Source organism: Manis javanica, chromosome 11, assembly GCF_040802235.1.
Source record: "Manis javanica isolate MJ-LG chromosome 11, MJ_LKY, whole genome shotgun sequence".
Taxonomy (NCBI): Eukaryota; Metazoa; Chordata; class Mammalia; order Pholidota; family Manidae; genus Manis; species Manis javanica.
Window position 1 is genome coordinate 88,461,191 of NC_133166.1, and position 13,661 is coordinate 88,474,851.

The following is a 13,661-nucleotide window of genomic DNA, read 5'->3' on the forward strand; positions in this document are numbered from 1 at the left end:
AATGCTTTGAAGGTTCATCCATCATGTATCAGTACATTATTTCTTTATATGGCCAAATAGTATTCTATTGCATGGATATACCACATTTTATTTATACATCAGTAAATGGACATTTGGATTGTTTCCACTCTTTGGTTGTTATGAGTAGTGCTGCTATGTACATTCATGTACAAGTTTTTGTGTGGGCATGTGTTTTCATTTCTCTTTCCCTTGAGTATGTACGTAGGAGAGGGATTGGTGGTCATATAGTAACCCTGTTTAACTTCAATTGCCGAACTGTTTCCCAAAGCAGCTGCTCCATTTTACATTCCCACCAGGAATACAACATTTTTCACATCCTCACTGATATTATCTCTTTTATTATTGCCATCCTAATGAGGATCATGCCATACTTATATCCCCAGAACTTAGCAAAATGCCTAGCACACAGTAGGCAATCTTCTACATAAGTTTAGTGACTGAGTGATTGGCACATAACTGCCAACTGGAAGAATTGAGATTAACCCTGTATACTTCTGATTTCAAAGCAGTTGCTGTCTCCTGCATTATATCTTTTACCTTAAACGTGATGTATCCTTTCAAAAACATTTATTAAACCAGACAAATAATTGCATAACCTTCTGATAAATACTATCATAGAAACATACACTGTAAGTCAGTATAAAGGCAGAGATGATAGTGACCAAACTTTCCGTGGGATTGGGAGAAGGGATCCACAAGTCTGAGGATCACTTCTCAGGAATGATATTGAACTATGTCTTGAATTATTAAGTCATTAGGCAGAGAGGGAAGGCAGGGCATTTCAGGAGAGGAAATAACTTATACACAATCTCAAAACCTGACTTGAGATTGGTGTGTGCACTTTCTATGTGTATATGTTTGTGTTTATGTGTGTGTGTGTATATATACACACACACATACACACACACACACATATATTTAAATGAATGAATAAACTAAGGAAAGCAAAGGAGGAGGAAGAAAAACACTGAACTTGAAAACAATTCACTAAACATTTGGAAACTTGATACTTAAAGTCAGGAAGGGCAGAACTAGTGATACAGATTTGAGGCTCAATCTAAATGATAGCAGTTGAAATGTTAAGGCTACATAAGATTGTCCAAGAGGAGTATGTAGTAGAAAAGAGAGAAGGGTCCAAAACCAAAACCCTAGGAAGTACTATCATTTTAAGGAAAGATGGAAAAATTAGAAGGAAGTGGAAGAAACACAGGAATACTTGTTAGGGAGGTTGGAAGAGGTGCAGGTGAGAGTAGAATCAGGGAATATAAGGAAGGAGAGCTCTTTTATTTAACATTTAATCTTGATGTAATTTCATGCTTATAGAAAAGTTGCCAAAGTAACACAAGTTTCCTGAATAACTTGTATTCAGATTGCCATAATGTTAACATTTTACTAAATTTGCCTTAGCAAGTGGAGGATTTAAAGGAGATAGAGGTGAGCACCTCCTAATACTGCAGTAAAAGAAATTATCTGTTGGATTTGGCAATTAGAGTTTAGACAGAGTTTACAAGAACAATTCCAGTAGATTAGTTGGGAATGAAGCCAATTGTGAAAAATTGTGATGTTGATTAAAGTAAGTAAGTAGAAACAACAGGTAGAAGCCCCTTTCCCAGTAGTTTGACTTAAAAATGAAAGGGAAAAGGGAGTGATAGTCTGAGAGTTCATCATTTCTTACCTTGATCATAAGGTGCCTTTGCTTGGCCAAATAAGTTTACTTTGAAATTATGACCCTTCTTTTGTCTCCTTTTTTTTTGTTTCCATAACATCTATAAATAGAAGTAGTAGTGGTAGCAGCCATCAAGAAAGTCCTTCAGTTCCATCTTCTAAGGAAAATGAGAAGAAACTTCATGGGGAAAGGATAGAGAGTTCTGTTGATGAACAGGTTCAGACTGCTGCAGATGATTCTTTACGAAGTGATAGTGTACCGTCTCTTCCTGATGAGAAAGGTAACTTTCCTTGCACATACATGTATAATTATTTGTTTTGGGGGCTTCTGGAACCCTTTGAGATACTTATGACTGAGCTAGTTAATATAATTAGAATATAGTGATAATGAAGACAAGATTATATATCTGATATTAAATGTATCCAGGTGAAACTATTTCAAGGTCGTACACTATACCAGTAACACTTGCCAGTATTTTACATGATTGTGTGTCATGATCCTAAGGAGAGGCAAAACTAAATCTAGAACATGAACATGTATGTGAATGGAAAATATATACTCAACATTGAAAAAAATCATAAGAAAGAGAACACATTATTAGAACTTTGTTTTAAGCAGTGTAAATAAGGATACAATTTCTTATAAATAAAAAGAGCTGTAATAACTAAGTTAAAATTCATTACTTAACTCTTCTTAGGTCATAAATGAAAGCTGTACTATCAAACCATGGATAGTAATTGACATAGCAAAGAAAATAGAATCTGGCAATAAATGGCACCTTTAAAACATTAAGTCAGAAATGGCCTCCATTCTCAAATTTTTTTTTTAAGTAACTGGCTCGTAAGCAATGTTTTTGATTGATAATCTAGAACTGTAGTCTTCAAAGCTGAATGGGCAAGATAGTCTTTGGAGTACAAGAGGAAAGTATTTAAAATTTTCTCATCTTTAAAAAATTTGTTTTTGTAAATTTTATAATGAATATAATATTTGGGTATATCAGACTATATTTGTGGCAGCCCTGGCTGATTTATACAGATTGTGGTACCTAGAAGTGGGGTGGTGCTATAATACTAAAAATGTACAAGTGGTGTTAGAGCTATGTGATGAGTAGAGGCTAGAAAAGTCTTGAGGTGCATGCTAGAAGAAGCCTACATTTTTTTGCAGAGACTGTTGGTAGAAATATGGACATTAAAGGTGATTCTGATGGTCTGATGAAGATGGAAGTGAGGAACATGTTACTGGAAACTGGAGGAAAGTCCTTGTTACAAAATGGCAGAGAAATTGGCTGAACTGTGATCTAGTGTTTTGTGCAAAGTAAAAGTTAAAAATGATGAACTTGGATATGTAGCCAAGGAGATTTCTAAGCAAAGTGTTTGAGTCTTGACCTGGTTTCTCCTTAGCGCTTATAGTGAAATGTGAGAAAAGAGATAAGTCAAAGGAATTGTTAAGCAAAAAGGAGCCAGATAATGAAAATGTAGAAAAATTGTCAGCCTATTCATATTGTAAAAAACAACAAAGTGTTCATTGAGAACAACAAGGGTATGACTGGACAATTACTCCATAAAGAGATTACCCATGGATTTAATCAGCCATCTCAGCAGAAGCTGGGAATATACCAGCAAAGACACTGCCAGTTTGGACTAAAGGGCACAAAGACTGATGAAAGATAGGAAGGCTGTCAGACTTCTTGGATTCTACAGGATGAGACAATAGAGCTATCGAGTTATTAACGTGCCTTTAAGAAGAAGGAAGAATGACTCTGAGGATAATTCAGAGACCAGCAGGGCAGCCACTGCCACCACAGGCCCAGAGCAGACAGGCCCAGGTGGCAAGGCTGTCTGTCTCATTGGTTTCAGAGGATGGGATCCCCTCCTTGGTTTTATTGTTCAAGGCTGTCTCTGCTCAGGGACTCAGGAGCAAGACCACTGCCAATGGATGAGGGGGTGTGTCTCAAGGGTGAGGAAGCAAGGCCACCCCAGTTGGCCTGGAGGGCAGAGCATCAAGCCAAAGAGGATTATCTTTGAGCCTTAAGAGCTAATGGGATTTGCCCTGCTAGGATTTGGACTTGTTTGAGATCCATCACCCATTTCTTCTTTCTGATTTCTCCTTTTTGGAATAGGTCTGTCTATTCCCTGCCTATTCCACCATTGTATTTTGGAAGCATTAGAAACTTACATTCATTGCTGATGAGAATGCAAAGTGGTATGGCTACTTTGGAAGACATTTTTACAGTATCTTATAATGACTTAGCAATCAGATGCCTAAGTGATTTGAAAACTTATGTCTATACAGAAACCAATACATCAATACGTTAATGTTCATAGCACCTTTATTCATAAATGCTAAAACCTGGAAGCAACCAAGATGCCTGAGGGAAATGGATAAACAAACTGGTAAATCTACACATGGAATATTATTCAGCCACGAAAAGGAACAAACTGTTGAGTCATGCAACTACATGGGTGAATTTTAAGTAAATTTTATTAAATGCAGGATGAAGCCCCCAAAGGCTACATATTGTATGATTCCATTTACATGACATTCTGAAAAGGTCGAAACTGTACAGATGGAAAACAGGTTAACAGTTCCCAGGTGTTAGGTAGAAGAAGTGGTTGACAACAAAGGGGCATGCCAAAGGCACACAGGAACCAACCTAAAGCTGTCATTTTTAAGTTAAGCATGGAATTGCTAAGTTCTAAAAAAATTTAATATGCATTTATTTGATTGCTAGTAATGTTAAACCTTTATTTTGCCTATTTTTATTTCCTGTGTGAAACATTTGATCATGACCATTTCTCCTTTTTCTATAGAAGTATTAATGGCTTTGCAATTGATTTGTATGAGCTCTTTGTACATGAAGTACATTTCAGTTTACCATATTTCTAGTACTAGTATCTTTAGATATTTTAGAGGTTTTTTGTTTTCTTGTTTGTAAGGTAAGTGAATTTAGTTTATTATCCCATGCTTGTTAACTGATAATGATCAGTTCTATTAATTTATGTTAGATTGTTCTAAAAAGGGAGCAGGGTTAATTGAATACCTGCTGAAACTATTATAAAATCTACTCGCTCCATATTCCTTTAGATTCAACCTCTATTGCAACAGAATGTTCCCTGAAATTTGATGAATCCATGACAGAAGATGAAATAGAAGAAAAATCATTTCGATCTTTACTGCCTTCTGAGAGTCATCGCAGATTTAACATGGAAAAGAAAAGAGATCATCATGATGACTCTGATGAAGAAACTTCCCCAGAAAAGACTGCAGTGCCTTCTTCCAAGGTGTGTTTCAGCTTACTTATGGAGATACTTCATAATTAGGTGTGGATGTGTTCTCTCAAAGGTATAAAGATGCATTTCGTACTTGAACTCAGTTGTCAGCTACCAGAATGATTTTCCTAAGATACCAATTTTCTGTTTTATTTTTGCTATAAAATCTGGCTTTGCTTTCCTTACAAGGTAGAGTACAAATATATTCCTTGAAATGATTGATAAGGCCTTTGAGGATCTGATCCAGTTACCTCTTTAGCTTTTTCATTTCTTCACTGTTAGAACACTTTATTTCATTCAAAATTTTACATTTATACATCTTACTAAATTGTAAGAACTTTCGGGTAACAGGGACAAATTCTTAACCTGCCTTATATCTTTGGAACAGTCCCTGGCTTATATTAGTTGTTTGTTAAGATTTTATTGGCTGAATAAATTATTAGATGACTGTTACTCCCTCTCGTGTGTCTTTTTTGGAGAATTTCTGTTACATGGGCAGCAACCTTTTTATGGAAATTATTTATTTGTATAAGTATATAAAATAATGTTAATTAAGTTCTGAAAGGTTTATATGTGCTGTACTTGAAATAAACTCTGTATTTTAGGAGCTGAGCATGCCATTCTCAGGAGGACAAGACAGTTTTTCTAAATTTACCATGGAGATGGTTCGACAGTATATGAAAGAAGAGGAAATGAGGGCAGCTCACCAATCTTCACTCCTGCGTCTTCGTGAAAAGGCCTTGAAGGAGAAAACTAAGGCAGAATTAGCCTGGCTAGAGCATCAGAAAAAGTAAGTCTTTTAATAAATGTAGTTTTCACTGTTCAATTTCTCCTTCCATTAAAAGGAGATGCTTTGTTTTTAAAGATGTTTGTGTTTCCTCATTTAATTTGATTTGATTTGATTAACCCAGTTTCTCAAGCTGTAAGTATGGCATTCATCCTTAAATCATGTTTGCAAGACTTAATACTCATATATATAAATTTTTATCCTCTTCTTTTTTATCACTTCATTGACTCTTACATTATTTTTTACTCAATTCCTTTACTGTGTTGTAAATAACTCAAACCTATTTTATCCTTAAAGGACATAGTCTAGGGCTTGCATGCGTTACATACACAGTAAAATACTTGTTGATAAGAATTGCTGCATACAGCAACTGTTTTCCACATTTGAAAATGTTAAATTGGTTTAAAGACTTTCAGTGGTTGAGAGTTCTTGAAATTAGAATAGAAATTCAATCTAACTTTTATCTTTGGGAAATATTTGCAGACATCTACGAGACAAAGGAGAAGATGATAAAATGCCCCCACTCCGGAAGAAACAGCGTGGTTTGCTCTTAAGGTTGCAGCAAGAAAAGGTATGTTAGGAAAAATACTCCTTTGAAAGAATTTATTATAATGCAAATTAGATTATGAGTTTAAGAGATTATGCCTAATCTCTTTTTATTATTGCCTTAAGAGATTTAATTAATAATTACCACTGTTTATACTTATACTACTATGATTACAGTAGTTGTTTAGTGGTTTATTGTGTTTCTCCTAAATTAGGATTGTGTATCACTGCTAATTTAATACATTGTAGAGTCAAACATTTGCCTTCATTTATTATGTGAAATAAAAACTTTTGAAATGCAAATTTATAAAATTAAGATATTTGTAAAGGAGTCTGTTTGGATTAATTTTTAAGCAGTTTCCCCAAATAGGTCTTCAAGACATATTAATTACAAATGGAAAAATATTTTGGCTTAGTGGTCTCAGAGAGACCTAGGATTTGAATCCTGGAGAGGCAGCATGGTGTAGTGGTTAGGAATTACAGCTCTAGAGTATATTGCCTGGATTAAAATCCCAAAGTATCAATTGTTAGTTTCATAACCTTGGATAAGTTACTTACCTTCTCTGTGCCTCTATTTCCTTATATGTAAACAGAATATAATAATGATAGCATACATTGTAGGGTCATTGGAATAAGTGAGTTTAGTACATATAATAAACTTAGAGCAGACATTGACACAATAGTAAGTGCACAATAAATGTTAGTTGTTAGTATTTGAATTCCACCTTTGTCACTTGCAACTGTGTAATCATGATCAAGTTTAAGTGACTCTCTGAGACTTAATTTCCTCATGTATAGGAGTGAGACTATACTTCATATGGTGGTTGTAAGGATTAAATGAGGTAACATTTATAAGATGTTATTTACAGTACCTGGTAAGTATTCAGTAGATTCTAATTTTCTTTTTCCTTATTGGCCTGTCACCAGGTACTTCTGTGTTGGGTGATTGGGTGATCTTTGAACTTAGTCATTTAAGTTACATATTGGATTATTACTTTCAGATAATTTTTTTTTAAGTTTGCCACAGGAAACATCACTGATCATTCAAACTTGAAAAAACTCTGAATTTTATTATTTTTTTGAAAAAAATTTTATTTTTAATCCAGAAAAATTGATTTCAAAGTAAGTTAAAATTCTTACTTAAAATAAATGACTTTTTATAGTGTTAACAATAGCTTTCTGAAGAATAATTTAGAATTTCAGGTATTTTTCATTCTGTGGGGTTTTCAGTTTTCTAATTGCATGTTTTGAAGCATACGATTTTAAATTTTTGTAAATCTAGTATTTTATCACATCCTGCTGATAATACATTCAATTTTTATTAGTTTGAAAATATATTTGTTTCACCTTAATTTTGAAGGATATTTTTACTAGGTATAGATTAGTTTTCTTTCAGAATTTTTAATGATATCATTTTCCATAGTGTACTAGTTTCCTTTGTTTGCATGAAGAGGTCAGTTGTCTTAACATTGTTCTTTTGAAGGCTGTTTTTCAAGATTTTTAAAAATTTGTCTTTGATTTTTCAGTAGTTCTACTATGTTGTGCATTTGTGTAGATTCTTTTGTATTCATACTCTTTATGTTTGCTGAGCTACTTGAATCTGTCATGTTATATTTCATCAGTTTTTCAAAATGATTTCTTCATGTGTTCCTTTTGCCCCATACTCTCTCTCCTTTTGTTCAGAGACTCCAAATTAGACCTTTTGACCATGTACACATCTCTTTCTTGCTGTTTTATTTTTGTCATTCTTTAAAGCAGTAAAAAATGCTGTACTTCAATTTGCATAAGTTTTATTTACCTGTCTTTGAATTCATTAGCTACATCTTCTGCACTGTCATGTGTAGTATAAATCCATCTGATGAGTTCTTTATTTGTTTTTTACTTTTGTAATATCCATTTTTTCTTTTTTATAGATTTTAATTCTTTCATGAAATTCTCTACCTTTTCATCTGTTTTTGTATCTTTTCCTATATTTTTTTGGACATATTATTCATAGTCATTTTAATTTCTTTTTCTGCTAACTCGATATTTGGACATTTGTGTGTCTGTTACTGTTGTCTGTTTTTATTTTTAATTATCATGTGGTCTTTTTTCTTTTTGTATGTTTACTAATTTTTATTAAATGCTAGACACTGAATACACTACAAAGGGGATGTTATCTTACTCTAGGGAGGATTTATCTTTTCCTCTGCTATGCAGTTAGAGTGGTTAGCTCTTTAATCTGTGCAAGCACTGAGCTGGGTTAGTGTTGGGTTGCAGAGTTAGTAAGTCTCTTCTGCTCTGCATTAACTATAGGCTGTGACCCTCCAGGGATTTCAGCTGAAAGACAGGTAAACCTTTTTTTACCAGCACAAGAGGCTGTGGAGATTTCTACTTTGTTGATGAAAGATTTCTGTTTTAGCTCCTTAGCCTTCTGTCTATACTGCCAATACTTCAGAATTGGCCGATAGTGTGAGGGGGAGACTAAGTTTGAAGTCTCTTAAGTCTCTAGTTTTGTTACTCCAGTTCTGTGTAGCTGGTGGGAGTATTAACTGGTGTAACCACTTTGAAAGCAGTTTGATTATATCTAGTTATGTTAAAGACACATAATCTATGGCTTAACAGTTCTGTGTCTTAGTATATATTTTAAAGAATATTTCATTTATATACAGGGGAAAATGGAAACATCTTAATATCTGCAGTAAGAGAATAGATGAAACAAAGCATACTCCTGTAAGAAAGTATAATACTGAAGGGAAATGAATGCATTAGATACCAGCCCTATCCAGTAGTAATTTATGAAGTGATGGTAGTGTTTGGTATCTGCTATCCAGTACATAGCTACTAGCCACTGGTAGCTTTTGAGTACTTAAAATGTGAAAATTTAATTAATCTTAAATAGTTACATGTAACTAGTGGCTACCATATTGAATAGTACAGCAGAGTAGATCTTTTATCAAATAACATAATATTGGTTTTTATTGAAAAGCAAGATACAAAAGAATATGTACAGTATGATACCATTCTAGTAAAGTTTCAGAAGTTACCAATCAGTAATACATGTTCAGTGGAATCACCCAGGCATCAAAAATATAAAAGCACATGTAGGAATGAAATAAAAGCACTTCTGGGGAGGAAATGGAAGAAGAGATTGGAGGGGAGTCTAGTTTCATCTGTAATAATTTATTTTCGAAGCAGATTTGAAACAAATATGGTGAACTGTTCAGTCCCAATGGTGTTTTAGTGACTAATTTTTCTGCATATTACTCTAGAATGTTTTTAAAGTAAACATGCAAGAAATACTCTTTGATTCAACTGGCTACTCCTGGGAAGTTGACCTATAGAAATAAAAGCACCAGATAGTAAGGATATGTATATGTATTAAGATATTTATTGCAGTTGTGTCAATAGGAATTATTTCGATTGGTAGTGAGATTCTATAAGCAACATGGCCACATGTCTCTGCACAACTGTATCCAAAAAAGAGAACATATTCTAATCTTTTTTTAATTTTTGAGATGAAATTCATGAAACATAAAATCGCCATTTTAGAGTGAATAATTCACTTACACCATTAACTAAAGTGAACAAGTTGTTTGTATAACCTTATGGCTTATTCTTAAGAGAAATGCAAACCTTTCCCCCTAGAATCCCTTTGAAAAAGTCTCTTTTTTTTCTTTCTAGTCTTAGATGGGTGAACTTATAGATTAATTAGTTCAAAAACTCAGGTCTAAGCTAGTAGCAGTTTTCAAAATGTGCTGCGGAACTCTGGGGATCCCTGAGATCCTTTCATGGGTCTGGGAAGTTAAAACTATTTTCATAATGATAGTGAGATATAAATTTACCCTTTTCATGTGTTGAGATTTACAATAAATGGTACAAAAACAATGATACCTTAGCACAAATCAGGGCAGTATTTTTCACTGTCACACACTTGCAGCTAAATAAAGCTAGTTTCACTGAAAAATGATTATTAATAAAAACATTAATTTTAATTGAATGTTGACCTATGAGTATTTTTTGTTTTCATATTCTGTGTGACAGAATGGGAAGCCCACAATTAAGCATTCTTACTAGATAGCAGAGTAGAGTGATTAGCTCAAGGAAAAGCAGTTGTGTGATTATTTGAATTGCAAGCTAAGTAGCCACTTTTTTTTGTGGAATACCATTTTTACTTGAATTATTCAGAAACAAACTATAGTTATTCCAATTTGGGTATTTGACAGTGCTTGTCACTTCAAAGAAAGCAACTGACACTATTTGTTGCCAGTGATAAAATTAAAACTTTGAAGCAAAGTCAGAATTCTGGAAAATTTCTAACCACAACCCAGTACTAAAGAGTTTTTGTTTTGAGATAGTGGTGTTAGTAATGAATGTGATTTTTTGATATTGTATAATGAATGCGTCAACATTTGAAAGACCTGTATAACTCACTGAACCAAAGTTTTCCAAATGACCAATGCATGATAAAAAAAAAAAACTAAGCCAGACAATAGATTTGCAAAAATCCAACTATCACTCTTTACACTACTTTCTTTGGTTAGAAAATATTGTTGTTTTCTTTAAAATGCATACCATGCCATTGTATACATTGTATGAGAGGATGAGAGTGAAAAAGGACAAGTAGTATCTTCATATTGTGGAGCTATTGTGACCCTGATTGTTCCCTGAAAGGATCTTGGGGATTACCCCAAGATCCCATGGTCCACACTTTGAGAACTGCTGCTCTGGAGAAATTCATACATGTGCCTAAGGAGACAAAATACACAAAGTTCTTCATTGTAGTAGCATTTATTTTAATAGACAACAAATTATCCAACCATAGGGATAATAGATAAATGAAATGTATATATATTGGGGAGCCTTAAGGTGGAGGAAAAGGAAAGCAAAACCAAAACCTCCTCCCACACACACACAAAGAAAGCAACTACAGCAAATACAGCTAAACCTGAAAATGAACTGGAGACTACAGAACATACCATCTACATCTGGAGAAAAAGAGAGGATCACAGAGAAAAGGGTAAAATCATTCATAGGAGGAAGGAAGAGGAACAGCCAGGAGGGGATAAGTCCCCAGGAACTCTGCACACCTGGCCCTGGAGATTTGCTTTGGGAACATGAGTCCACATTGCATTGGGTTCTGGTGAGTAGTGGAGATAGGTACCAGGGACAGTTGGAACACTCTGGGCGGCTGAGAGATCAGCTGCCTGTGATAGACAGGCACACTCCACTGGTTCCACTGAGACCCAACACTGAGGCAGCAGTCTGAAAGACTTGCCAGCAGTGGGAGGGGAACCAGAGGGGCAAGGGTTGGATAGGGCTGTCTTTGCAGAAGAAAGGACAGGTGGATGATACAACCCCAGCTCTCCCTCAGCCCAGTGGTTTGAGCACTCTCGGGAGCTCCAGGAGCTCCACCCCTTTGCTGATGGCTCAGCCTCAAGGTGCCTCCCTGTGGGTCACTGATATGCCAGTCCACTTGGCCCAGTAGTGTCTGACTTTGCTGCCTAGCAGGCACAGAGAGATTCTCCCAGCTTTCTCAGCCCTGTTTCAGCCCAAATGGGGATGCACCTGTAGAGACCAGCTCCCAGAGCTCCTTCCTCCCCATGGATAGTCAAGCCAGGTGCAGTGCACCTTGCTACTGCTAGGGGGCCCCATGAGACTTGCTGCTGCAGCGCAACTAGCTGCCACTGCAGCACCCACAGCTTCTCATGGCCCAACTGCCTACTGCTGCTTGCCTGTAAGCTCCCACATAACGCATGTTGGGCTACCACCAAAAGCACATGGGCCCTTCCATTGCACAACTCACTACTTCTGCTCACCTGCTGCACTGTTACACCACCACTGTGAGCCTGCAGGCCCTTCTACTGCTCAACTTGCTGCATCAGTGCACCCATCACCCTCCTAGCATTTGATTTGCCCCCTGCCTGCTATAGCTGTGTGCCCTTCTGCTGATACTGTGAGTGCGTGCACCCTCCCAATGTGTGGCTCACAACCATTGCTGAGCACCCCAGGGCTCTGCAACCAGGTGACTGGCCACCACCGCAAGCCCATGAACCCTGATGTTGTGCAACTTGCCCTGTGACTGCCCCGCTGTTAACCAGCAACCCCGCCATAGCTGCAGGGCAGGGAGAGCGCAGCCCTACCCCCAATAATCCCAGCAGAAGCCATTGCTCTGGTCACATAGGCCTGGCTGAGGCAAACCACTGGCCTCAGCAAACTGAGCTAAACCACTGCTGGCAGAGAGACAGAAAGGCGACCCGGCCAATTGCCCACCAACAACAACTGGGGCTTCATAGCAAAGGAGAAGCAGGCACTGGAGAGGAAGAGCCCTAAGCTAGGCAGCACAGGATGCCTTTTTCATAAAGCCATTACTCTGTAGATCAGGAAGCATAGCAGATCCATCTAATAACAAAGGAAGAAACAGAAAACCTGACAAAATCGGGAGACAGAAGAATATGTTCCAAATGCATCTATGGGATAAGACACCAGAAAGAGGGCTAACTGAAATGGAGAAAACCAATCTTCTTGGTGAAGATTTCAAAGTAAAAGTCATAAATAAATATGCTCACTGACCTGCAGAAATGTATTAAAGATCTTGGGGAGGACTTCAACAAAGAGAAGAGCTGAAGAATACAGTCACTGAAATGAAACACAAAATGGAAGGAAAAAATAACAGATTGCTGCAAGTAGAAGAGCCAATCAATGAGATGGAAATTAGAGAACAGGAACACAACAAGCTGAAGAGCAGAGAGAAAAAAGGATCTCCAGGAATGAAAGAATGCTAAGACAGCTGTCTGACCAATCCAAATTAAACAATATTCACATAATAGAGGCACCAGAAAGAGAAGAGAGAGACAAAGGGATAGAAAGTCTCTTTGAGAAAATAATTGGTGAAAACTTTCCTAATCTGGGGAAGGAAATAGACACTCAGGTCATGGAACTGCAGAGAACCCCTAACAAAAAGAACCCCAGGGAAACAGCACTAAGACATGTAATAATTAAAATGGCAAAGATAGAGGATGAGGAGAGAGTATTGAAAGCAGCCAGAGAGAGAAAAAAGATTACTTATAAAGGAAACACCATCAAGTTATCAGCAGAAACTTTATAAGCCAGAGGAAATATTTAATGTACTGAAACAGAAGGACCTTCAACCAAGAATCCTCTACCCAGTAAGATTATCATTTAAATTTGAAAAAGGGATTAAACAATTTCCAGATAAACAAATGCTCAAACAATTTATAACAACTAAATCAGCATTACAGGGTATGTTAAAGGGACTTCTGTAGATGGAAATGTTCCTAAGGCTAAATAGTTTTGATTATGATATCTAATACAAAAAATGTGGAGGAGAAAGAAGAAAAAAAGTACTTACAGATGATATTTGAAATAGAGC

The 13,661-nt window shown here is 36.2% G+C and overlaps 1 protein-coding gene across 9 annotated transcripts in view; it reads left to right on the top strand.

Moving 5' to 3' along the window:
- The window catches only part of CEP350 (centrosomal protein 350), a 166,285-nt gene that overhangs the window by 97,075 nt on the left and 55,549 nt on the right, over window positions 1–13,661 (top strand). For all 9 annotated transcript variants that reach the window (XM_037021079.2, XM_073216830.1, XM_037021078.2 and 6 more), the window contains 4 exons: window positions 1,798–1,967; window positions 4,772–4,968; window positions 5,562–5,746; window positions 6,227–6,314. In XM_037021079.2, coding sequence (XP_036876974.2) covers window positions 1,798–1,967; window positions 4,772–4,968; window positions 5,562–5,746; window positions 6,227–6,314 — 640 coding nt within the window. The remainder of the gene's footprint in view (window positions 1–1,797; window positions 1,968–4,771; window positions 4,969–5,561; window positions 5,747–6,226; window positions 6,315–13,661) is intronic.